Raw genomic sequence first — 26,803 nt, 5'->3', positions numbered from 1 at the left:
AATCATTGTCTTCATCCATGTCAAGGCCTCTAGAACCCAACAGTCATATCCGTAGGAACTGGTCTTTGAAAATAGATCTAATACTTGAGTTAGAATTTAGAAGGATAATATGAATTAATTAGTATGATATAGATAGGGAGAACTAGAGAAGTATGGTGGTAAGGTATCTATAAGATAAAATAATCTCTATATAACTATTATGAATAATATTTTTATAGATATTATATGCATTGAGTAAGTGGGACAGTGAAATTTGTATATAGTATTATAATTAAGGGAGAGTGGGATAGGTAGTGGAAGAATTTTTTTTAGATTTTAATTAGAAATTTAAAAGCAATAGGCTAACAATATAAGGATAATATGCTTAGACGGAGATATACTTAATATGGTTATTTATATTATTTTATTTATTTTATTTTTAGGTTAAGTTTAAGATAGGATAGGTATCTATAGTAAATCAAGCATTACTAAGATGTAGGAAGGTACTGGATAAGTGTACTGAGATATAAGAGATAGAAAGAAAGGAAAGGGAATTAGAATAATACTATGAAGAAATTAATTAGGTATATATATTACTTGGGTTAGGTAGATCATTGATATAGGATAGGATTTTAAGAGCTGGAGAGATAGAAAATAATAATTATTAATTTTTAGAGGAAATTAACAAATTAGATAGAGAGAAATAATAATATAAAATAGTATGTAATGAGAGGAGTAATTAAGAGATAACTATTTATATTGATATATGGTTTGGGGGTAGATCATATTAATAGAATATGGCTTTTATATATTTATATCTTAAAAAGTAATTTTGTATTTTTATAAATATAAAAAAGGAATAAATAGGAAAAAATCAGAGAAAACTCCAAGCTGCAGTAGCTGTTTGATTAAATGTCTCAAAGAAGCTGTTAAATTCACTTCAAAATCCAACTCGATAGGTGTTCAAAGAAAAAGTTTTTAATATAAGATGTTTATCTACTAATTCTCATCCAGATTGAATCTAGATATTACAAGACCCACCCTGATTTGAACAAAGATGGGGGCACCAATCATTGGCCCCGAACTTCAGTGTGCGTCCCCCCCCCCTTTCTCTTATGTAACGGCATAGATCCTTGCAATGGGGATGACGGCCGGCAGGTGGAGAAGGATTGGTTTACCCCCTGGCCGCATGATCTCCATAAAAGGGGTTGAATGTCTGCAATTAAGTCATAGCTCTGGACCCCTTTTTTTGGTGTATCTCCTCTTGTCACGTTAGCCACAACATCACTAACCTGTTTTTGATTCCCCATCCATATGACGCCCGATATCCTCCTCAACCTCTGCAACCTATCAGAACCTACAAAAGAAATCAAACTGTTTGGTCTTTCTAAAGGAGAACTAATGGTCAAGATTAGATGACCAAATAAACTATCCTGTTATTACACGAGCTTTGGGCGCGATCTTTCTCCTACTGTCGACCTTGCTTGTTTGGGATTTAGAGAACAAGGAAGATAGTTGATCCCATATTTGAGAAATTAAGAACTATTTTTATTATATAAATGTTGAACCTAATTATATGGTGACAAAAAAACTGCGTCTTTCCCGCACTCTATGTTACTCCCACCTGCTTATGGGCCTTTGGGCTCGTGTCATTGGGCCGTCCTCGTACTTTGGTTGCTTCCACGCCAACGCTCACCAGCCATTGGCTGGCTTAAGTTCTGCTTCACCTAACTAACTGACCAAAACCCCATTTTTTTCTTCATTTTTCATTTTTTAAGAAATGTTAAATTCAACCCTGTAAATTCAACCCTGTAAAATGTTAAAAAGAAATTAACCACATTAAAATTAACAATGTTAAAATATTTTTTGAATGGGGAAAGTATAGGGCTGTAAGAATTATGCATAAGATATCATAAAATGTACTTTAAACAAAATGGCCCAATTAATTCATGAGATGCGAATTCAAACAAAAACCAGGATGAAAAAATATCGACATGATGATGGCAAAAATAACCTTAAAAGATGCATGATTTCATGTAAAAGGTGGATTCCTCAAACACTCCCCCCTACTCAAGCATTTTGTTCTTGAGCAATGATGCATAACCAACCCAAAAGTTTTCTCATAGTGATGTAACGTGACTTTGATTTCCATTTTTCCCTGAAGTGGGTCAGTTTCCTTGATGACTCCGATTTTAATTATGATCGCGGAGGGAATCAACAGAAACATTATAATTTCATTGGAGCTGGTATAAGAGTGGTTGCTTCAATCCGATGCATCGATCAGGGTTCAATTGCGCAATTTGTCCTATGCTTCAATTTTTGGGGTAAGGATTTTCCAAAAGTGAATTTTGTTCTCCTAGTCGACGTCTTTTTCTTTGATTTGGAAGAGAAAACTTGCTGATATGCTCTATTAGAGGTTTCCGCTCCCTGTTTTTACTTTGTTTCAGAAGGTTTTCCGATTACTGCCAGCCGGATTCCTGAACTGAAATCCAAGTTTTGTCCCAATCGTTGGGTTTTTTCTTGTGCATAATCACCGTTGAATTTTTTAGTTTTTGCCATCTTTCCATGGAAGGAACCTCGAAGAACGCATCTGTAATGTACGATACCGATGGAGCCGCATGTCTTACGGGAGATTTTCGGAACACTTTGCTTGATTATCGTTCCAGGAGTGACTAATCATATCTCCGGATCTTAAGCAGGAAATAAATTTAAATTAAACTCCATGGATGAGGTTTCCCCCGCGAGTATTCTCTGACTTCTATGCCATATCCTTTGCTCATTTTCCCCAAATCTATCATTCCCTCTGATTTTCAAATCCTCTTGATTTGGACGAATATCAGTGATACATCAATTTCTTTATGCATCCGCTGATTTACAAGCGAGGGTGTCTCTGGCTTATATTACGTATGAATTGCGTTCAAACAAAGTAGAGATGTTGCAGACATAGAGCTCATAAATTTGCGACTTGCGATGCATCAAGCAGCTCAAAGAAAAAGGATGAATAGGTGCACGTTAACTTCGGTCAACTCTCAGAAAGGTCTGGTCGTTCAAGTGGTTGGTTCTTGGTGAATCTTAAACCAACAACCTGGCCTTAATACGGTGAAGAAATCTGAAGCTGAAATGAATTATCATGGCCTTGATAAATATTCAGACAATCTTGCGGAGAAATTGGTTTGTCTGCATGAACAGATTGCGGAGGTAAATGTCTTTCCACTAAAACATCAAATGATATCCTGATGTACCTCATAAATTAATATTTAATGTGTGCAGTTCAATCTCTTGAGTTTTATTCCGGTTCGTGTTTTTGAATTTCTACAGAGACAAAAGATAGTTGAAAGCCAAATAATTCAAGAAAATTTACTCAGAGAGGCTCTAAATACCAAGAGCTGTGAAGTTGAGGATGTAGAAAACGAGTTGCAGATCTTGAAATACATTTCAGAAATTGCTCACAGAGATGCGCAGCGAGCCCAGATGTTCAACTCTGATCTGGGCAGGATAATTGATGCACGAAGAAACAGCTTTCTGGAGCTAAAGAGTCAATGGTAGGTTTGTTCCCGTCATAAGCCTTTTAGTTTATAAAAAATCAAAATTGTCAAGAAGATAGAAGTAGCACGTGTGCATCACGTGATAAACATAATTTGAGGCAGAAAATAGACCTGTTGTAGTTAGCCATTATGAATTTGTATTGGGCCGCTGCTAATCCGGCCAAATAAAACCCTGTATATATTGTTTTCGCTATGAATGAAAATCTAGCCTTCTTTTTTTCTTTCTTCCTCAATCCTGTGCCTAAATTTCAAAGGATAAGGGGAATTGTGACAAAATTCCACGCACTTAACTTCCTTTTTTTCTTGAATTTATGTCAGGATGAAGTTTTGCGAGTTTTTTGAAGATAGACGAAGGCTTATCGAGCAGGAACTCTTTGGTGGCGAACCAGATCAAGAACAGAAGCTTCACCAGTTAAAAGGGATAGGGTTCGAGATGGGAATTGTCCTCTCAGAACTCCAAAAGAGGTACAAGCTAAAATCCGTTAATTAAAAGGACCATGCTAGAAATATGCGAATAAACAACATTCTACTTCACTTTCATTTCCGTGTAAGTTTTCAATATAAAGGCAGCTAATAGTTTGAAAATCTTTCAAATAGTCAATCTGTGAGAAGTTTTATGAAAAGATTTGGTGGGTATAGTGTCGAAGATGTTTAAATTACACTCTAGGGAGGCAAGATTAGGGGGCCCTTCTACAAAAATTATCTCCAGCTGTTTAACCGATTGACCGTTTATTATATATTTACTGTCCATTTATTTTTCTTTAATCCGAAAAAGTGAAGAGGAGCACACAAGACTTGCCCAAGAAGTTGAGAATCAACCGAAGGTCCCTTCAAGAAGTTCATACGTTGAGAGGATTACAGAGATCACCAAGAACAGCCGTAAATTAGACTTGGACATTGAGAAGATTGTAGAAGACACCAGGGAGCTACAGAAGGAGAGCAATGCCATCAGTGAACGTCTCAACAGGGTTTATTCTGTACTCAACGAATCTCTATTAAGGTAATCTTAACTGCCAGTTCCCTGAAATATAGACTCCCATTTTATCCCCACAATGACCGATGAGAGCTCATAATTATAGAGTCATCTCAATCAGACAAGATTCTTCTCACTGACAGGGTCAAACGGGAATCCACTGACTTACAGACTAAGCTAGCTTCTGTCTTTGCCACGCGCAGAGAGGTTACCAGGCAGCCTCAGTCGGATCCTGATGCAATCATGTTGGAAAACGAGAGATTGGAGCAGCAGATAAAACGGCGATGAATCGGTGCTTTTTCCTCCAACTCCAAGCCCCCTTCTCTTACCTTTTTTTACTGTTCTTTCATGGGTTTGATTGTTTTTAACTAAAGAGTCATCTCAATGGTTTTATCAAATTCATCTCAATTTCTACTTGCGCTCTTTCTCTCTTTTATCTCGCTATATGTAAGCATACACGTGTAAAAAAGGTTTATGGGTCAAATGTAAGATTTCACCTTTATTTATTTTTTGCAAATTAAGGTTAATATGAGGATCTTGCGCATTACTTACTTCGTAAATGTCGTTTGACTCGCAAAGTAAATCAGTCAGACATCATACATGATCTAAAGATAGTAAATTATTAGCCATTTATTTCTTGGAGAAATCATGTCTTGACATTCAAAAATTTCAGAAAATATCTCTAAACAAGTTTTAAATGGGCATATTTCTGAACTCATCAATTAAGGTCGTTTTACATGTTTGAAATGATAAAAAAAGGACAGCAGCCCTCGTTTACATCTAATCTATCGAAATGATTCAATCAGGTTTGAAAACGACGACAGATACCCAGAAGGTTAAAGCAGTCCAGCAAGGATCAGGAACAAACTAGTCAGACTTGGAGAAGCCTTTGATGAACTTGTCGAGATGGAGGTCGGAGCTGCCCCCGGGAGCAGCGGCAGCGAGGGCACTCTCTCTGACCAGAGCAGCAGCCCGGGCTCTATCAGGGCAAGCCATGAAGGCCGCAATCCTCCGCCCAATCTCCTCCCTCCCCACAAGCTCCCCCTCGCCGTCCCAGCTCCAGTGACCAGGCCACTCCCCCAGCCCGCTCCTCTCCACCACCATGGCGTTGATTCGCTGGTCGCCATGGCGCGGCCAGGCCAGCACCGGGACCCCACAAACCGCGGCCTCCGTGACCGAGTTCCACCCGCAGTGGCTCACGAACCCGCCCACGGAGGGGTGCGCCAGGACCGCGCCCTGGTCCACCCACCCCTTGACCACCTTCCCGCGGCCCTCCACTCTCTTCAAGAACCCAACTCCGAGGAGCTCCTCCTCGGTCTCGAGCTCCCCCGCCTCCTCTCTGTCGACCTTCTTCGTCTTGAGCACCCAGAGGAAGCGGCACTGGCTGAGCTCGAGCCCGGCGGCCAGCTCGAGGGTCTGGGCGGGGGGGAGGGCGGTGCGGCTGCCGAAGCTGAGGTAGAGGACGGAGCGGGGGGGGTGGGAGGCGAGCCAGGGGTCCGGGGAGGGGGGCTGGGGGGGGGCGAGGGGGCCGAGGGGGATGAGCCCGGGGCGCGCCGGGGGGGGCTCGAGGGCGGGCCAGGTGTTGACCAGGAGGCCGGCGGCGGCGCGGAGGGCGGCGGAGTTGAGGGCGAACTGGGTGGCGAAGAGGTTGGGGGGGTGGCGGAGGGGTTGGGGGAGGGCGCGGGGGGGGGGGTCGGGGGGGAGGCCGGGGAAGGAGAGGCAGAGGGAGAGCATGGCGGCGGAGGAGGTGAAGAGGACGAAGGCCGGGAGGGTGGCCGTGGGGAGGACGGCGGAGGTCAGTGTCACGTCCACGATCAGCGCGGCGGGCGGCGGCGACAAGGCGTCGAGGACGGCCGGGAGGCGGTGCGCGGAGAGCCGGATCCGCTCGAAGTGGACGAAGAACGGGTCTTCTTCTTTGTCTTCTTCTTTGTCTTGTTTTTGTTTGGCTAGAGGGAGGAGAGGGAAGTCGAGGGAGTGGAGAAGAGGGGAGGAGAGGAGGAAGGAGGAGAGGTGGGCGGACTCGGCGGCGGAGACGGGAGGGGAAGGGGTGATGAGCGTGACTCGGCAGCCGCGGGAGGAGAGAGCGGCGGCGAGGCGGAGGAAGGGGGCGAGGTGGCCCATGCCGGCGCTGGGGAGGAGGGCGAGGTGGGGTGCCATTAGTGGTTGCTGCCTTGCTGGGGAGTGGGGGCGCGGTTTTTAGTTATTTTGTGGTGTGGAGGATCCATGCAGAGGAGATCTGGGCCGTCGGTTGCACCAAACTCGGGGGATGGTTTGATGGGGTTTAAGAGTCTGGTGGAAGGGGCGGCGGGTTGGGCTGCCGCGTGGATCGGGGTATCGTTTTATCGCGCGGTGGATCTCTCTCTCTCTCTCTCGCTGTCTCTCTCTCTCTTTCACTGTCTCTCTCTCTCTCTTTCACTGTCCCTCTCTTTCACTGTTTCTCTGTTTCACTGTCTCTCTCTCCTCTCGCTCCTCTCGCTCCTCTCGCTCTTCTCCTCTCTCTCTCTCCCTATTCTCCTCTCTCTCTCATGTTCTCTGTGTGTTCTTGCCCAGGACGAGAACTTTTGGACACTGTCTTGGCTTCAAAATATTGTCTCTGTGATGGATAAACGATTGTCTTCTGGGTTTGGGCCCGATATGAAAACTGAGTTCATGGAAACATTATGGTATCCTTTTCGCTTTTCATTAAGAGGCAGTACCCATTATGGTATCCTATTTACTGTCTTTAGCAAATACTGTGAACTCGAAAAGCTGTAGGTTTTTTTTAAAAAAAAGTTTAAAAGAGATTTCCGTGGAGGGCTAAAATCTCTGATCTTAGGGGTGCGTATGGATCCAAGATTAACCCTCATTACTTAAGGTGTTCAAGTCAAACAATACCTTTGGAGAAAAGATAGGAGTACGTCTAGGAATATCTTAGTACTTCAACTGTGAAGAGGCCTAACAAGTCTAATAGGTCCAATTGATCTATATATCATTAACTCACTCTTATCCCTCTATTATCTCTCTTATCTCTCTATCTCCTCTCTCTTCTCTCTTTTCTCTTTTTTCTCCTCTCTCACTTTCTCTCTCTCCTCTCTCTCTTTCTCTCTCTCTTCTCTCCTCTCTCTAGGGATCGGGGTTTGGATCGGATCAGATCAGTCAAATCCAGATCGAAAGATTCGAACGAACAACTGTAGATTCGATCCGAACTATTTGATCTTTCAATCAAACAAAATATTTGTTCGTGCTCGAACAAATAATCCGATCGAACTTTTCAGTTTGTTAGTGTTCGACCAATATTTTATTCAAACTGTTCGAACAAGTTCTAACAAATGGCCAATAAAGAGAGTGCACCGGAGAAGAGATTGGCCACGCGGTCCGCCGTGTCGCCGCAGGGCTGGAGGCCCCGGTGGAGTTCTTCAACAATGCGGTGAAGCCGGTGCTGGTGGGGGGCCGAAGCTTTGGATGGCCGAGGCCGGCGATGCCTTCGTCGAGCTTGCCGACGCCTGCGGTGTCAGAGAATCAGGTTGCCATTCCGTAATCATGACCAATCTGTCAGACTGTCCAACTGCCACGACATGCCGCCACCTAGTGATCATGATGACCTGGCTACAGATGTCAGGACCAAGTACGGGTTGAGGCACGACGTATCAAAGAAGCTTCTAGAGAAGTGTACGGACGCTGCTATATGCCTTCAATGTTACCCTGATGTGACACAGGTCCAGAGCTCGAAGGCGGCTGGCATGCCTTCCCCATGCGCTGGACACCTGTCGTTAGGGTTAGAGACGTCCACCAGTGTCCTTCATCATGCTCAACAGCATGATGACGTACATCGTAATTAATGCTTGCATTTATTGCATTACTGCCTCTCATGTTGTATTATGGGATTTCCCTCCTTAATCCCGATTCCATCTTCTTCTTCTCAATCTCTCTCCTCTCCTACAACACCATCCTCAAACATGCGGCTACGCCATGGTGCTGATGCCATCGGCGTAGGGCCTCGTTCCTGAACATCTTCCCCGCTTCATCAGCACTTTTTGGGGCACCGTGAGCATCGCCTTCTGTGCAAAGATCATCGAATATGCCGACGCTTACCTCTTCGCCGGGCCGATCTTCATCGACTACAGCTCGGTGGGTCACTCCCTCTTGGCTCTTGCTCAATAAGGAGAAGGTCATCATTGTGCAGCCTGATCTGATCGTGATTGCCGATGGCCCGGCGTTTGGGTGCGTGCTGATGAAGGATTTCCTGCATTCTTTGGAGAAGAGGCTTCATAAGAGCACCACCGCGTTTGAGAATTATCAGCGGATTTTTGTCCCCAGCGGAGTTCCGATGGGGTGCAAGCCAGAGGCGTCTCTCCGGGTCAATGTCCTGTTCAAGTATGTTCAAGAGATGATCAGCGGAGATACTGTTGTCATTGCTGAGACGGGAGATTCCTGGTTTAACTGCCAGAAGCTCAAGCTCCCTGCCGGCTGTGGGCAAGTCACAAAAGTTTCTTTCTTGGTTTCATCATCATTTTCTTCTTCTTCTTATTCATCATCATACCATCACCTTCTTCTTCTTCATCATCCTCTGTTCGGCCTCCTTTTTCATCTTCATCGTCATCACCTTCTTTTTCTCGGCCTTTTAAAAAGTCATCATCAACAACAATGACAATGTTCTTCTTCTTCATCGTCAGCAGGCCTCATCAACATCATTAAGAACTATGTTCTTCATCATGATCATCAAGAACAACAACGTTCTTCTTCATTATCTTCTTCTTCTCCATTTCATTTTCTTCATATTCTTCCTTGTCATCTCCTACACCTATTTCTCATTCTCATCTTCCTCATCATCATCTTATGGGTCTCTTAACAGCCATCATCATCAACAAAAACAGTAACATTTTCTTCGTCATCAGCAGCCTCCATCATCATCATCATTAAGAACAATAGCATTCATCATAATCATGACGACAACGTTCTTCTATTGAGGAGTGTTACTCGCCTCCACCGAGTATCAAGCAATCATCCGCCGAGTCATCGCTGTGGAGTCAGCTAACTCAGCATTTCAAGCAGTCCTCTCAAGAGCAAGGAGTCATAGCTGTGGAATTCAACTTGGCGATCTTTTGATAGGGACTTAAAAAGATTAGTTATTAAAATCAAATAAATAGTATATACTCGTTAGAGGTTAGAAAATAGGATTCAATATAGGTTTAAACATAGAGTAGGATTCAATATAGATAGGATCAAACTTTAGATGGTCAGGATTAAATCATAAGGAATTATAACGGTCAGGATTAAGTCTTGATATATCCATTATACACGATGGGACCATAGCACCGATCAACGGCTGTGATCGGTGCACCCGAGATGTTATAACAGACAAGATTGGTTATAACGTTTTGTTATAAAGATGGGTACAAGACACCAATCAACTGCTGTGATCAGTGCACCCGATCTGTTATAACGATGAGTATTAAAACAACCTTTTAAATTTGTATATCCGTTGTAAACTGTTACAACAGACATATACATACGATAACTACCTATACTTATAAATATTCGACCAATGTTGCACACAAGACTTGCGGGTTAATACAATGATCTTGATCTATCTTTGTGTATCTTCTTTCTTTTCTTTCTCTTCTGTCTCTTCTCTTTTATTCTCAAGCTCTACATTTTTTCCCTTCGCCACCTACTACGGCGATCCAAGAAGATCAAACATCTTCTTCTTCATCATCTTTTTCTTCATACCGTCATCTTCATCTTCTTCATCGTCATCTCCTCCACCTCCTTTTCATCCTCATCTTCATCATCATCACCTTCAAGGTCTTTTAACAGTGATCATCATCAACAGCAACGACAGCGTTCTTCTTTTCATTATCAGCAGCCTTTATCTTCATCATCAAGAACAACGATCTTCATAATTATCATCAAGAACAACAATGGTGCAGTTCTTTTTTATCAAGTACAACAGCAAATATTCATCATCATCATGATCGTGAACATGATCATGATCAGAATCGATATATATGTGGAACAGGTACGAGTTTCAGATGCAGTGCAGGTCGATGGGATGGTCGGTGGGGTCATCATCATCATCATCTTCCTTATCAACAATGGTGGGTCCACCATTGAGGTCGAGATCCAGGACAGCCCCTACAACGTTATCAAGAACTGGAACTACACCGGCCTCGTCGATGCCATCCACAACGTCTATGGCTCAGTGGGAAGAGAAGTCGACAACGTTCCGAACATTCGATTTGATCCAATTCGAACAACATGTTCAAATCAAATCGAATTTGTTTATTCGATCCGAACATTGGGTCAGTTCAAACAAACCAATCTGAACCCAGTTTGAAGATCGGGTTCGGATCGAATCTAAAGTGGACTGATCGAGGTTCGGATTCGATCGTTTGGATGCCTGATCCAATTGAACATTTGAACGATCAGTTTGAATCCCCGATCCGAGGCTCTCTCTTACTCTCTGTCTTCTCTCTTATCTCTCTTTCTCTCTCTCTCTTATCTCCTTTCCCTTTCTCTCTCTCTCTTCTCTCCTCTCTTTCTCTCTCTCGCTTCTCTCCTCTCTTTCTCTCTCTCTTCTCTCCTCTTGCTCCTCTCCTCTCTCTCCTCTCCGTCTCTCTCTTCTCTTCTCTCTCTTCTCTCCTCTCACTCTTATGTCTTCTCTCCTCTCACTCTTATGTCTTCTCTCCTCTCACTCTATCTCCTCTCTCTTCTCTCCTTATCTCTCCTCTCTCCTCTCTCCTCTCTCTCTTCTCTCCTGTCACTCTATCTCCTCTCCTCTATCCTCTCACTCTTATCTCCTCTCTCTCTTCTCCCTTCTCTCCTCTCTCTCTTGTCTCTTCTCTCCTCTCACTCAATCTCCTCTCTCTCTCTTCTCTCCTATCACTCTATCTCCTCTCTCTCTCTCTTTTCTCCTCTCCTTTCTCTCTTCTCTCCTATCTCCTCTCTTCTCTCCTCTCTCTCTCTTTTCTCCTCTCTCTTCTCTCCTTTCTCTATTCTCTCATATCTCCTCTCTTCTCTCCTCTCACTCTCTTTTCTCCTCTCTCTTCTCTCTTTCTCTCTTCTCTCTTCTCTCCTCTCTCTCTCTTTTCTCCTCTCTCTTCTCTCCTTTCTCTCTTCTCTCTTCTCTCTTCTCCCCTCTCTTCTCTTCTCTCTTCTCTCCTCTCTCTTTTCTCCTCTCTCTTCTCTCCTTTCTCTCTTCTCTCTTCTCCCCTCTCTTTTCCTCTCTCCTCTCTTCTCTCCTCTCTCTTTTCTCCTCTCTCTTCTCTCTTCTCTCCTCTCTTCTCTCCTCTCTCTCTTTTCTCCTCTCTCTTCTCTCCTTTCTCTCTTCTCTTTTCTCTCCTCTCTTTCTCTCTCTCTCTCTATCTTCTCTCCTCTCTTCTCTCCTCTCTCTCTTTTCTCCTCTCTCTTCTCTCCTTTCTCTCTTCTCTTTTCTCTCCTCTCTTTCTCTCTCTCTCTATCTTCTCTCCTCTCTTCTCTCCACTCTCTCTTTTCTCCTCTCTCTTCTCTCCTTTCTCTCTTCTCTTTTCTCTCCTCTCTTTCTCTCTCTCTCTCTCTCTTCTCTCCTCTCTTCTCTCCTCTCTCTCTTCTTTCTTCCCTCTCTCTCTTCTCTTTTCTCTCCTCTCTTTCTCTCTCTCTCTCTATCTTCTCTCCTCTCTTCTCTCCTCTCTCTCTTCTCTCCTCTCTCTCTCCCTCTCTTCTCTCTTCTCTCTCCTCTCTCTCTCTTCCCTCCACTCTCTCTTCTCTCTCCTCTCTCTCTCTTTCCTCCACACTCTCTCTTCTCTTTCCTCTCTCTCTCTTCCCTCCACACTCTCTCTATCTTCTCACCTCTCTCTCTTCCCTCTACACTCTCTCTCTATCTTCTCTCCTCTCTCTCTCTCTTCTCTCCTCTCTCTCTTCCCTCCACTCTCTCTTCTTTCTCCTCTCTCTATCTTCCCTTCACACACACTCTCTCTCTCTCTTCACTCTCCTCTCTCTCTTCCCTCCACACTCTCTCTTCTCTCTCTCCTCTCTCTCTTCCCTCCACACTCTCTCTCTATCTTCTCTCCTCTCTCTCTTCTCATCCCTCTGCTCTCTCCTTCTCTCTCTCTCTTTCTCCCTCTCTCTCCTCTCCTCCCCTCTCTCATTCCTCTCCTCCCCTCTCTCTCTCCTTTCCTCCCCTCCCTCTCTTTCGTAGTTCTATAAGAGCATGTATATAGCCTTAACAAACAATCCAACAAATCATAGTTATGCCACGTATTCCCTCTCTTAGTGTTACCCTCTGGCAGTGTCCTCCTCTAGGTCAGAGGGCCTTCTACTATCGCCCTACACTATTTCCATAATATTTCCTTTGGGTTCTCCACGTCTGCTTAAACTTCCACGCCACTCCAATTTGTGTTAAAAGAACAAAATCAACTTTTCGTGTAAAAACTGCTGTCCTTTTTCTTCTATGGCTGAATTTTTCATTTATTAATGAGGAAAAAAATTAAAAAAAATTATTCAGCATTAACTTCTTCTGCTGATCCCTATGCATTTGCCATGTGTTTTATCTTGGTAGTTGATCTATAAACATTCTAAGAAGAATTTTTGTATTTTTAATTTATTTAATTTAGAAGAATCAAGGGTAGACCATTGATATTGAATGACTGAATTAATGTTTTGGGAATGTTTAAAGTGAGGGTTTACTACTACATCCTGAATGAAGTGGCCAAATATTGGTTGATACGGTCGGACCTCGGTCAAACTATTTTCAACTAAATATAATTGACCAAGAGTTTCTGAAACATCTTGTGATAAATAAAGGAATTATTTAAAATTCAATATATCAAGTTTCAATTTGGTACATTTATGTTTATCTTTATTATTGGGTATTTACAATAGGGCAAAACATTCTGGATATGAAGCTCATTACTTTTGTATCATTGGGAAAAAAATTAAGTAGATATGGAATGTCAATTTCTTCTATGTCATGGAAGGGAAACATAATGACAACTAAAACTACAAAAACTTAGCCTCAGAGAATCACTTCTCCTATAATACTAAAATTAGTGTGAGGTGATAAAGCCTTGCCCCATTAATGAGGAAAAAGTACAAATTAAAAAAATTAGGCCTACTTTCCTTCAAAAAGCGGTAATTCAGTTCAAACAGGATCATGAAGGAGCCTCTACATGCATATTGATACTATGTTGCTCTCCTTACCTTCTACCCTACTCTCGTGATGAGGTTATAATTTATGAGTAGATGTATACTCATTGTGTAGTTCTTATTAACTAATTAATTAAGATTATTTTTTAATATTTATAATAATCCCTCTTAGATCATTCTCATCACTAGAAATCAATATAGCACAATATCTCAACCCAGCAAAATATCTATGCATATTGTGATAAATTTTCCAAGTCCAGTTTTGAATCTATTATAAATAAAAATGTCTTAACAGATAATTCTTAAAGTTAATTCTCATTATCAATATTACTGCGATCAATTTAATGAGAATTTACTTATAATCATAGCAAAAGCTAAATATAATTGTCCAGTCCACTTCCAAATATATTGTGCTCGTATCCTCTAACTTTGTTCAATTCTAACTTCAGTCACACTTCCATAATTGTTCACCTTTTAAATTTGAAATTATCTCAAATTTATCAAATTCTCTAAATAATAAATCATTCCAAGTAATTTACTCTCACAAAATAATTTTTTCAACACAATAATCTGCATGTGCTTAATATTCCAGGATACTACAGCCACTTTTTCTTTTTCTAATCTTCCCAATCTCTGGTTTTGTGTTCTGACATTCTTGGTAATTGCTGATCCAAAATGGGGGTGTAGAAGTTAGCAGTCACCCAAATTTAGATATTGAATCAAGTATGCCCAGATTTAGCTCCTAATATTTTGTCTTCTTATTCCTTCCTTTGATATTTTTATGTATGGTTTTCATATATAGGCAAAGGTGGAAACCCAAAAAAAAGAGTTTATTGAGATAACCATAAGAAGATCGCACTAGTTACCATCAAAGTAAAGATAGTAAGTAATAATGGATCTCAGTAAGTCTCTATAGATGCCCATCATCCTTTTTAGCTCGCCCTCTACTGTCTGATAGACCCAAAATGTGGTATGTAAACATACATATTTTAAACTCAAGTATTTCATTGTAAAAGTATATTTAAAACATTGTAATCATAATGAGATTGATGTTCTGTTTAGTATGTCATCTATTTTTTTGCAGGGAAGAAGTCGAAATTGAAGAAAAAAATACAAGAGGGAATTATTTAAGAAGAAAGAAAGAATAATAATAATTAAAAAATGTGTAATGTGGCCAACTTGGGGTTGACCAAGCGCAGCAGCGCCCAAGCAGGCCACAGGGCTGGTGAACGTAAGGGGCTCAAGCCCACCCGCAGCTAACAAGGGGTGACACCCAGCGGCACAAGCCCAGGCGGCCAGCGAGAGTCCCCCATAGAGGCCCACCTAGGCCCATATAGATGAACTCAAGAGAGGTAAGTCATCTTAATTCAGTATAAGATAAAAGTCAAAATATTTATAGCATTTTATTTATTAAAATTTTCTGATATGGGATTCAGATCCCACAGTCTATTTTATTTCACCGGGCCAGGCCTTGATCTAATACAATTTGTAGGGTAATCATGATCAGGCTTCGAGCTGACCCGGGCCAAAGCCCGCGTCATATAGAACATATTTTAAATAGGTGATATGATCTCACCTGTCCAATCTTCTAAAAGAAGATCAGACGCTGAGATATATTATGTCTTATTTAATATATTTTTATTTTATTTTCCAAGGCTCCTATTGGTTGTCGCAAATGACGTGGATGCAGACCTTTCTATGAATAAATCAAAAGAAGGAACGGTGATAGGGCAGCTAAAGTGGCTGTTGATGGGGCAGCTGACATGGTGCAACGAGGTACACCCGAATTAAGTTGGTGTACCTCGTTGCACCAACTTAATCCGTCCATGATGGGGCAAGCTAGAGAATCGGACAACTAGGGGCAGTTCTGTCCATCCTTGCCCCTGGTCATAGATGTTGCAGCCACAGGTGGTTTTTGACCGATGAGGGGGGACTGCAAGGTCATCTGATGGACTTGGAGGACCCCCAGGGCCATCCCCCTCCATCGAAACGGCCCTGAAAGTCTCACTCAGGCTGTTAAAGGGCCTCGAAGGCCTCCTAATTCAACCATCTTTAGACCGAGTTTGTTTGACGACGGAGGACACTTCTCAGGCTCGTCCGGCCAAGTTGGAGGAGGCAAAAGCTCTGACGAGGCTCGGCCAGCTCAAGATGGTGTCAAAGAAGCTCTAGAGAATCTTGGATTCATGCCAGGACGGAGGAGACAAGCAAAGGAGACCGCACACTGAAGCTAGGCGGCGGCGATCGGCGCCACCACCTTTTCTCGTAGAATCAAGGCGATTCAGGTTATATTGTGAGTTTCTTTGGTTAATTTTTCTATTTTCACTTACTCTAGATGCTTTATTTCAAATTCAGTCTTGATAAGGATCGAGTTTTCATCAAGATTCGTAACCGTGGCCTCTATGGGGCATTTTATGAAACACCCGATATACATCGCATGTTTTTTATGATTTTCCTAAGTTCCTACTGTTGGGTTCTAGAGGCCATGACATGGAAGAAGACGATGACTCTACGCAGCGGAAGAAATGTAACATAATCATAATGACATCATTAAAATCATGAAACAAAGTACCTTTACAGGGATCGCATTCGTGATTTCTTGGATCCTATAGCAAGCCGAGCTGAGCTACTCAAATGTGCAGCCTCTAGACTTATCCCTGTGATCCTTGGCACGTTGGATCTCCTCCTTCTCGTTGACGAGCCCCGTTCTACCTCCATCGTCATCGTTACGCCGTCTCGATCGTATCAAGCATGGAGAGGATGTGTGGGGAGAAGGGAGAAGAAAGGGAAGGCTAACGAAGGAAAATTGTGTAATTATTTTTAATTTTCCTTGTAATTTTAATCTTCCTACAACCAAATAAATTTATAAAATGTATAGAAACTTACTCAATGTATAGCGTGAGTAAGGTCGTCTCCACAGGGACTGGCCTTTAGGTGTAGATTCAATAGTTGAGTTATTAGTTAATAAAATTTAGTAATAATACTAAAGAGGATGGGAATAAGAAAAGATAACTAATTAATAAGTAGAAGGGATATTAGTTTGATAAGAATAAGTAGTCTAATAACAGAATATAAGAAGTATAAGTAGAAGAAGTTAGATACGTATATTAAGAGAGAGTGAAGTAATTGTCTAACTCTAATATACTAAGTAAGAGGCTAAATGTGTATATAGAGCTATTAAAAGGGAATAAAAGATTAATTGTAGTAATTAAGAAGTAAGTATAGTAGTGTGAGATCGCCTATACTTATTAAGATACCACTTATATAACTAAAAGATTTAGTATAGAACTACTATATGTATTTTAGACGTTTTTATATTTCTATATATTTTTATGGCATTTTAAGTTCAACTTCTGAGATTATAAGGCTCGATTTAGTCGAACACCTAATAGGTGTTCGACCAAATGCTCAAACGGAGTCGAAATAGGAGTTAATGTACTATTTATAATATTTTTATATAGTCTATATGTTTATTTATATTTAAATTCAAGAATATTGGGTCACTTTAGTCAAATATCCAAAAGGTGTTCGACCAAATGCCCGTAAGGGGGTAGAAGAAGAGATATTTATATAATATTTACTTAATATTAAGTTTTTTTATATGTTTTATATAGATTTTATAAAGAGAAGAGGGTGTTTCTGTCGAACGCCCGTGAGCTGTTCGACAGAATGCCTGATAGATTTCGAGTAGTAAGTGAGAAGAGATAAAAGGGTTGATTATGTCAATGCCCGTGAGGTGTTCGACAGAATGCCCAAAAGAATACGGAATATGTTCTATTATTTTTATAAGGTTGATTAGCGTAGAACTTAGTTAAATCGAAGAATATTGATTGAACACGCTAGGTGTTCGATGAAATGCCACAACAAAATCCGTGAATCAAAATCAATCGCAATTGCACTATATGGTGAAATATTTGGTGAAACTTTCCGCTAAGATCAAAACGGATGTATGAGGGATAATCAACGATGATCAGATCTCACCGAACGCCCTGATTTGGAGATCAGGAGTGGCGGCGCTGGTCCCCACCGCCGAGCATTCATTTAGTTGTTCTCCTTCTCTCCTCCTCCATTCGGGTGCGACTCGACTGTTCTCTGACCTTCGAGATCTTCTCGAGAGTCCTTTGAGCCATTTGAGGTGTGTCACGGCACCTCACCAGCCCCTAGGTCACCTGCGAGAGTCCTCCGCCGTCCCTCTTGTCCTACGGCCGGAGATGTCCAAATTGGGGGCCTTTGGGGCCTCTTTAATGTCTTGGGGGGGACCTCCCAGGCTGTCCGATGGAGGGGAACGGTCATGGGGGTCCCCCCCGACAGTTGGATCCCTATTGGTCCCCGTCCGTTCTTACTTATGAAGATCGGACAAGTGAGATCATATTCGCCCTTTTTGAACTGGCCAGAAAAGACACGGGCTTTGGGCCAGTTTGGCTCGAAGCCCGGTCTTCTTTTCTTCTTATTTCCTTGAGATCGCGGCCCGTTGGGCCACAATAATATTCTCGCTCTGTGGTCCGGCCTGATGCGAATAAAATAAAAATGGGATTCACATCCCATATTGGAAACTTTTAGAAAACGACGCACATCACAGTTTGTAGTAATTGAACTAAAATGAAATACATACCTCTCCTGTGCGACAGTTGTGGGCCTCTGCTGGGTTTGATTTGGGCCTGCGCCTCAAACTCCTTGTGTACGGGCTTTGCTGGCGGCTTGGGCCGACTCGAGTGCGGTGTGCTCGCTGGCCTGGCTGCTGGCTTGAGGCCCGACGCTTGGTCTGCTCCTCAGCTAGCCCATTGAGAACTCTTTTTTGTATCTCTTTATTTTTCATTAAGCTTTATCTATTTGTTTCTTCAAATTCAATACAAGCTTTACCCTTGCACTTTCATAAACAACATATTAAATAGCACATTAGAATATTAAACAAGTCTTAAATGTATATTTTAACTAGGAAATATTTAAAATGCATAAAAATGACCTTAAGATGCATTATTTTATCATTTACTCTATTTATTGCATGAAGTGCAATATTTCATAAAATTAGGTAAAATACACATGAAATGGTCCCAAAATGCCCTTAAAATATGTATAATTACATGACTTATTTTGGACTTATCAAAGGCCCCCTGAACATTTCGTTTAGGGCCTTTTATTTATACTAAGTGGGTATTTTTCATAGAAACCCCCAAAACTTACGTATATCTTCCGACGTCCAAAAGACATTTGCATGTGACCCTCTAGGCCCATGGATCAGTCTAGTTAACGACTCCAGTAGCCCAATAACCTTTATTGGCCTTCCAAATTAATTAACTATATCATCATATAGTTTAATTAATGTTGGATTGATTTAACCCAATCGATAGGTCGAGTCTCCAACACGTGGGGTGCCAAGCTACACCTCGTGTTCTAGAAGATACAAAGGAGTATGATCGACTCACTCATGGAACATGTTTGTCATTGGTTACCGTATAATCCCCCATCCACTTAACTCTCCTTGGATGACTTAGATTATGGTCAATTGTCAAACCCTAATCGGTCATCAAAGTTAGTACTGATGCATTCGAAAATCATTGGAGAACTCTTCTCCCCATATTTCACTGCCTTAGCCAAGGTCTTCATCGCATCATCTTGTACCGAGGGTGGACGATCCCATCTTGACCACTCAATCGTCTTCACAGACTTCTTAATGTTCCTGAACTAAGACTTTTTAGAATCCCATGATTAGAGACTCGTTGGCCATAGTCAAAGTACAACCGTCCATCCACAAGACATCTTTGGTGTCTCAGGTCTAAGGACCACTTCCAAACTGTGACGTGAATCAACTGGATTGACAGTTTGATATAATACCATTCAGGGATTTGTACGGATCAATTCAGTGAACTCTTTCCACTAAAGAGCACCCACTATATATCCTTAGGTTCTCCACACTAATTGGTAACAGGACCGACCATACTCATCATATGAGTGAGGCTAGATAGTGCTACTCTATCTGGATATTTTGATGTCCTTCTAGCGTATCCTTCGAATATGAATGTTTAGAACACATGCTTAAAGACTAATGATCTCCGTATTACAATCTCATCATAATTCACTGAGTTCGATCATATATTCATGAACTTCATTATAAGCATCAAACGTGCACTATAATGAATATGGTGTATTAATGAACATGGAACAAGATGTGGAATGTGTGATTGGCTTGTCGGCCACATATATTTCCATCACCTAATGCTTTATTTTATACAAAAATTATAAATAATATATATCCTGACCTCTATCGGTCATTCTGTCGAACATGCGAGAGGCGTTCGACAGAACTACTTTCTTTTACACGAATTTTTACTCTAGAAATATATATATAAAAAGATACAAAACCATCTAAACATAGTAGAAATGAAGTATATATTTTTCCGACTTCCTTTCGGGCATTTGGTCTAACACTTTCAAGGTGTTCGACTAAATCACCCTTTAACTTTTGAAATGGAACATTAAAATACATATAAAAATACAAAACATATAAAATACATATAGTAACTATATAATAACTAATTAAACATTTACAAATTTATATAAATATATTGTCTTCATCTCTTTATACCTATCTACTTAGTTATATTATAGCTAGATATTTACTTATTCTTCCCTATCTATCTTCTTAATATGTATATAAGTACTTCTCTAGGTTACTTATCTACAATTAATTAAATAATCTCTCCCTATCTATCAAATTTGTACTCCCATTCTTGTTCTTCTTCTTTACTCTTATTTAACTGATTACTCTTATTAAGTATTTTATATTTTTCACTAACTATATTTATAGCATCCTTCACTATATTATCTAATATATTACTTCTTTATTATACCTAGTATCTATAAATATATATATAGAATACATGATATTCTCGGCTATCTATTTCTCTTATTCACCTATTATTCTCATTACTTACTAATTGTTTTTTTATTCTTATACTTGTCATCTTTAGTATTATTATTATAGCATATTAATTAACAACTCAATTATGAAAAACATCTCTAAAGGCCAGTCCCTGTGTAGACGGCCTTACTCTAACTATACAGTTGAGTGAGTTTTATACTTTTATCAAATTTATTTGATTTTGCACAAATTAAATTTACAATGACACTAAAAATTATTACGCAATTTGCCTCCATCACTGTCTTGTACCAAATATTGTCGAACCAATTCATTTAGGACAAAAACTATAAATCAACAAGGTTTTATGCTGAAAATTTCTCCTCCAAGCTATCATATCAGTTTTCTACTTAAAAAATTATGCATCAAGAACTCTTTTGTTAAAGCTAAAAAAGCGCAAGGATTGAAAGAACTCCAAAAAATGGCTACGTACATATGTGTCATTGTGGTTCCCACATCAGTCAAAGTGGAAATGTTTAACAAGCCATGGCTCTATGAGCAAATCAAAACATTTTAAAAGTTTTTATTAATAATATCACTTTCACATATAAGTAAAACTATCATCCTTTTTCATGAATAACAACTTTCGTAGTTTATAAAGCGACTAAATGACAAAAATCTGGTATCAACATGTCTAATTTTTATTCATATAGAATCTAATAAATATTATTTTATCAACTTCACGATGTAAATATAAGTGGCCACCCAGACAATCACAGATTCAACTAATCACTGAATATTTATTAACATATATATTCATAAAATGAACATGCAATGATAATTATGAAGGCAAGGAATACATCGTATGAGTGAGTGAATCATTCCTTTTGAACAAACATATTCTAGACGCTTTAAACATGTGCTCTGAATATTTCTAATCAAATGATAATAAATAAGGATACTGAAATATTCAAATAGAATAACACTATATTGTCAGTGATATCTTCATTGTGGTTGATCTTGTGGCCATTAGCGTGGAGCCATTGAGGACAAATATTGGGTGTTCTTTGGGGGAAAGAGTAAAGTGAATATTCCATGTGAGTCCATAAATAGTAGTATACCTAACTATGAATCACCTTGATTCATGTCTGTGTTTTTAAATGTTTCTTAGGCTTGAGACACAAAAGACACATTGTGGATGACATTTGTGTTTTAATTGTGACCTACAAGCTCATTATTATGGAATTACAAATAGTCACAAGAAGGTGATTGAATGGTCAACATGGGATCGTCCGCCATTGGTATAATAGGAGACAATTCTAAGAAGATGATGGGATGTAGTCCTTGGTCAAGGTAGTGAAATATCAAAGAAGAGCTATCGGATGATTTCTCAATCGACTAATACTAACTAGGATGACACTTGACAACTGACCATACCCTTAGTTGTCCTCGAAGCGTTAAGCAGATGAGGGATTATATGCGCACAATTACTAATGGCATTAAGGTTCTATGAGAGAACTGATTTGATCATTTATTTCTTCTAGGGCACGAGGTGAAGTTTGACACCTCACGGGCTGGCAGCTCAAACTATTGATTATGTAAAATTAATCACTGAATAATAAGGTTGATAAGGCCATTAGAGTTATTAATTAGATTGCCACCTGGACCTAGAGGATCCGATGCAAATGGCCTATTAGATGTTGGATGGTATACTTAAAGTTTAGGAGTTTTATAAAAAAAAATTTTGTTAATTATAAATAGGAGAACCCTTGAAAAAATTCATTAATGCAAGATGTCTATGAGTCCCTATCCTTCTCCTCCCATCTTCTCCTTTGTGCAGCTCTCTCTCTCTCTCAAGAACCTCTTTAAAAAAAACCTTTGCGCAGTTCTCTCTCTCTCAAGAACCTTTTTAAATAAACCTTTGCGCAGTTCTCTCTCTCTCTCAATAACCTCTTTAAATAAACCTTTGCTCAGTTCTCTCTCTCTCTCTCCGACTCTCTATCAACAACCTCTTGAAGATAAAACCTTTGCGCAGTTTTCTCTCTCTGGCATCTCTGTAACTCTCTCTCTCTCTCTCAAGAACCTCTTGAAAATAAAACCTTTGCGCAGTTCTCTCTCTCTCTCTGTAACTCTCTCTCTCTCTTAAGAACCTTTTGAAAATAAAACCTTTGCGCAGCTCTCTCTCTCTCTCTCTCCCCCTCTCTCTCTCTCTCTCTCCCTCCCTCTCTCTCTCTCTCTCTCTCTCTCTCTCTCTCTCTCTCTCTCTCTCTCTCTCTCTCTCTCTCTCTCTCTCTCTCTCTCTCTCTCTCTCTCTCTCTCTCTCTCTCTCTCTCTCTCTCTCTCTCTCTCTCTCTCTCTCTCTCTCTCTCTCTCTCTCTCTCTCTCTCTCTCTCTCTCTCTCTCTCTCTCTCTCTCTCTCTCTCTCTCTCTCTCTCTCTCTCTCTCTCTCTCTCTCTCTCTCTCTCTCTCTCTCTCTCTCTCTCTCTCTCTCTCTCTCTCTCTCTCTCTCTCTCTCTGAGTTTTTCATGAAGATACGTCATTGCTCACGCCGCCGCAGCGCGAAGTAACCGGCCATCTGAAATGCGACAGCGGAGGAGTATACTCTTCCCCTTATGTTGCTGGCTCCTCTCCTACGCCTTCGCCATGATCCGCCATTCGCTCTGCTTCTTCCGAAGAACTTGATGCCCGTCAATTTCCCGCAATGGGTTTCTTCCTTTCATTGTTTGATCGCCACAAGAAGTTCATCAAACGCAAGGACAGCGATGCTGGCGCTCATGGTCACTCAATTACTCCGTCTTCATTTGGGGTATTTGGATTTTATCGTGGTTTGATGATCATAATCGTATTTTTTTCTGCAGGGCGGGCTCTTGAAGAACTCCGGGCTTCGCTTTACCATGATTTTAGAACCTCGGAAGGGGCGAAATGGCAGCAAAAACGAGTCTGCGGCCCTGTTGTGTCTATGACCTTTAATTTCATGGTTGCAGTTGGAATCATCTTCGCCAATAAATTGGTTTGTTCTCGTTTTTTTTTCTCTTGCGAAGAGCGATTAATTATTATGTATCAATGCTTTAATTTTTTTGTTTTTTAGGTTATGGGCAGTGTTGGATTCAATTTCCCAATTCTCCTTTCTTTGATTCACTACGTGACTTCTTGGATTCTTCTGGCTATCTTCAAGTCGCTTTCTCTTCTTCCACCATCCCCTCCATCCAAATCTACTCCTTTTTCTTCTCTTTTTTCTCTGGGTGCTGTCATGGCTTTCTCTACAGGCCTTGCCAACGTCAGTTTAAAGCATAATAGGTAATACTTCTTATTAGAATGTTTGATTATCTTCTCTACTGAGATCTTTATGAAGAATAATCTACTTTATTTTTCATTTACAGCGTTGGGTTTTACCAAATGGCCAAGATATCTGTGACTCCGACCATCGTCCTGGCCGAGTTTATTCTATTCCGCAAGAAGGTTTCGACCCGTAAGGTAGCAATCGTAGCATTTTATCATTCTTTTCCCATTTGACTCGAAAAATTATTGGGATTTTATAAGACAGGAATTTTGAGTAGTCATGATGCATCGAGAGTTAAATTAAATTATAGTTCTTTTATCAATCTGGAGACTTGATTGCGGAAAATTAAATTCTAGTAATTTTGATTAATCTGGGCGCCTCTGGAGCTGAAAACTAGATTCAAGCTATTTTGATCAATAAGGAACCCTTGAGAGCTGAAAATTAAGTTTTAGAAATTTTGATTGATCAGGGTGCCTTCAAGCCGGAAAATGAATTTTAGTCATTTTGATAAATCAAGATGCCCTGAGATCAGAAAATCCAATCGTAACATCTACGATTAGTCAAGATGCCTTGAGAGCCAAAAATTAAATTCTACTGTTTTGGATTAATCCGGTTGTCTTGAGAGCAGAATAATAAAATGTAGTAATTTTGATTGATCAGAACACCTTGAGAGGGGATAATTAGATTCAAGTAGTTTTGACTGATAAGGCTGCCTTGAGAGTCGATAATATTCCAAACTAAATCCTGGGAATGTTGATCATTGTTCTTGCAGGTCTTCGCGTTGGCTGTCGTATCAGTTGGCGTGGCTATTGCTACTGTCACTGACCTTGAATTTAATTTCTTTGGTGCTTGTGTGGCATTAGCATGGATCATTCCAAGCGCTGTTAATAAAATATTATGGTCAAGTCTTCAGCAGTCTGAGAATTGGACTGCGCTTGCGTGAGTGAACGCCAAACTATCTTTCATTATCTTTACGGTCTCAAGTCGAGAAAGAGATAAATCTGATTTCGTGGACAATACATTTTCAAGTCTAGAGAGATCCATATGATTTCACGGTCTTCACGTTTCAAGTCAAGATAGATACACCTGATTTCATGGTCTATGTGTTTTCAACTATAGAGCAATAATTATGATTTCATGGTATACTCCTTTTCAAATCTAGAGAGATAATGATGATTAGATGCTCTGCACGTTTCAAGTCAAGAGAGATGCATCTGATTCAATGGTCTATACATTTTCAAGTCAAAGGGGAACCATAAGATTTCGCAGTCTATGCATCTTCTAGTCCAGAGAGATACATCTGATTTCATGGTCTACACGTCATCAAGTCTAGAGAGATACATCCTCCAGTCTAGAGGGATTCAGACGATTTCATGGTCTATACGTTTTTAAGTTTAACTTGTGATTTCGTGGTCTACATTGTTTACAAGTCTAGAGAGATGCATGTGATGTCATGGTTTACGACATTTTCAAGTCTAGAGAGATGCATATGATTTCATGGTCTACGACATTTTCAAGTCTAGAGAGATGCATATGATTTCATGGTCTACGACATTTTCAAGTCTAGGAGATACAAATGATTTTACCATTTATGGCAACAATTGGGCTGCTGTGCAGATTGATGTGGAAGACAGCTCCAGTGACGGTGTTCTTCTTAGTTACTCTGATGCCCCTGCTGGATCCCCCTGGAATACTCTCCTTCAACTGGGATCTTAATAATGTCTCTGCTGTTCTTGTGTCTGCCTTCTTTGGGTTTCTTCTTCAGCTTTCTGGCGCTTTGGTGCTTGGGTGAGATTTTTGTTCTGCTCTCTTTGAGGCAAAAAAAAAATGCTGAAAGTGCAGAAAATTATCTGTTTGGGAGTAGCATTATATAATTTTTCTGGAATTTACTTGCAGAATTGTACAATATTTCCCGATATATAAGATATATATAATATATCCTACCTTCTTAACTTCTTAGTTTACTCGTCTCTGGTGCTCCGTCAGCCCTAAATCATATGCATGTTATGTTCTATTTGGGAGCTGAGCTCTGGATCGAAGAAGGAAGAATGGGGAGAAAGGAAAAATAACTCATTTTATAATGCCAAATGTAAGCGATAAATACAAGAGAGTATTAGGGTGGGTTGGTCTTAGCCCTATACGAGATACAACAATCATATAGAATTGATGGTATGGCCTCAAATTGTGTAGCATGTGAGGTACGTGCTACATAGTGCCATAGCACTATTGTTTGACACTTAATCGGCAAAACTTATGAAGTTTTCTTTAGTAAAACCTCTCTTCATTTGAGGGTTACTGTTGCATGTCTGTATCATTATTTTTTTAGTTATATCTCTCTTTTGATGCAAAATCTGGGAAAACGTCTAATGCTGTTCAGCGAAGTCTTTAATCTTTCAGAATCATTATATTTTTGCATTACTAGAGGATTATGCGTTTCTGAGATAGATGATCTTTTTTCCAGTGTTTGATTTTATATTTAAGTGTTTTCTTTGATGCAAAATGCTCACCTTATCATTCAGTAATATGACATTACCCATTTGTGGGCATCAGCAACAATCTTTATTTTTTATGCAAGAGGTGATGACACTGCAGAAACATATAACCTTCTCTCTCTTCAATCTCTCCCTAAATTGCAGTGCGACATCTGCAACATCCCATGTTGTCTTGGGCCAGTTCAAGACGTGTGTTATCATGTTGGGTGGGTATCTGCTCTTAGATTCTGACCCGGGGATGACGAGCCTCTTTGGCGTCACCATCGCCCTCTGCGGTATGTCTCTCTACACCTCGCTCAGTCTAAAGCTCGCCAAAGAAAATGCTGAAATCAGCAAAACAAATGATAACACCCCAAATCCGGTCTACTGAGAGATGCAAGTTTCTTTTTTAGTTTCATGGGTCTCTTTTCATCTTAATATAAGATCACCTCTGTTGATGACGCATGTATTTACAAGTTCTCCATGGTTTGAATTCTCTATTGTTTCATTCATAAAATATTCATAAAAAGCATGGGTTTTATATAAGATTACATCTATTGATGACTGATGAGAACTTTGACGCTCCTGTATCATGGGAAG

General features: G+C 40.5%; 2 protein-coding genes and 2 pseudogenes across 4 annotated transcripts; 3 read left to right on the top strand and 1 right to left on the bottom strand.

Moving 5' to 3' along the window:
* Positions 1-2,039: 2,039 nt before the first annotated feature.
* LOC144703659 (coiled-coil protein) lies at positions 2,040-5,443 on the top strand. 3 transcript variants are annotated; one of them, XM_078575890.1, is made up of 7 exons: positions 2,040-2,303; positions 2,963-3,177; positions 3,298-3,521; positions 3,843-3,989; positions 4,300-4,524; positions 4,641-4,789; positions 5,304-5,443. In XM_078575890.1, exons 2-6 carry the CDS (start codon positions 3,100-3,102, stop codon positions 4,783-4,785), a joined length of 819 nt encoding a protein of 272 aa, XP_078432016.1. In that variant the 5' UTR covers positions 2,040-2,303; positions 2,963-3,099; the 3' UTR covers positions 4,786-4,789; positions 5,304-5,443. The 3 variants fall into 3 exon arrangements, with proteins under 3 accessions (XP_078432016.1, XP_078432023.1, XP_078432028.1); XM_078575897.1 differs by having other exon boundaries at positions 2,921-3,177; XM_078575902.1 differs by having other exon boundaries at positions 2,041-2,303; positions 4,701-4,789.
* LOC144703649 (UDP-glycosyltransferase CGT pseudogene) lies at positions 5,189-6,662 on the bottom strand (annotated as a pseudogene).
* Positions 6,663-6,720: 58 nt separating this feature from the next.
* LOC144699908 (pyruvate decarboxylase 2-like) lies at positions 6,721-10,813 on the top strand (annotated as a pseudogene).
* Positions 10,814-22,939: 12,126 nt separating this feature from the next.
* On the top strand, positions 22,940-26,769 carry LOC144703642 (Nucleotide/sugar transporter family protein). The gene is made up of 7 exons (XM_078575868.1): positions 22,940-23,229; positions 23,311-23,462; positions 23,541-23,749; positions 23,833-23,926; positions 24,505-24,671; positions 25,350-25,520; positions 26,369-26,769. Exons 1-7 carry the CDS (start codon positions 23,154-23,156, stop codon positions 26,592-26,594), a joined length of 1,095 nt encoding a protein of 364 aa, XP_078431994.1. The 5' UTR covers positions 22,940-23,153; the 3' UTR covers positions 26,595-26,769.
* Positions 26,770-26,803: the final 34 nt, after the last annotated feature.

This window comes from Wolffia australiana, chromosome 1 (assembly GCF_029677425.1).
Source record: "Wolffia australiana isolate 7733 chromosome 1, ASM2967742v1".
NCBI classification, from domain to species: Eukaryota; Viridiplantae; Streptophyta; class Magnoliopsida; order Alismatales; family Araceae; genus Wolffia; species Wolffia australiana.
Note: the sequence above shows the minus strand (reverse complement) of the source record. Positions and strands in the feature narration are given on the sequence as shown.

Excerpts from the sequence above, each read along its gene's own strand:
- LOC144703642 (XM_078575868.1), top strand. The coding sequence starts at position 23,154 with ATGGGTTTCTTCCTTTCATTGTTTGATCGCCACAAGAAGTTCATCAAA. Across the intron at positions 23,750-23,832 it reads GTCAGTTTAAAGCATAATAG|CGTTGGGTTTTACCAAATGG; the intron begins GTAATACTTCTT and ends TTTCATTTACAG. Across the intron at positions 25,521-26,368 it reads TCTGGCGCTTTGGTGCTTGG|TGCGACATCTGCAACATCCC; the intron begins GTGAGATTTTTG and ends CCTAAATTGCAG.
- LOC144703659 (XM_078575890.1), top strand. The coding sequence starts at position 3,100 with ATGAATTATCATGGCCTTGATAAATATTCAGACAATCTTGCGGAGAAA. Across the intron at positions 3,522-3,842 it reads CTGGAGCTAAAGAGTCAATG|GATGAAGTTTTGCGAGTTTT; the intron begins GTAGGTTTGTTC and ends AATTTATGTCAG. Across the intron at positions 3,990-4,299 it reads CTCTCAGAACTCCAAAAGAG|TGAAGAGGAGCACACAAGAC; the intron begins GTACAAGCTAAA and ends AATCCGAAAAAG.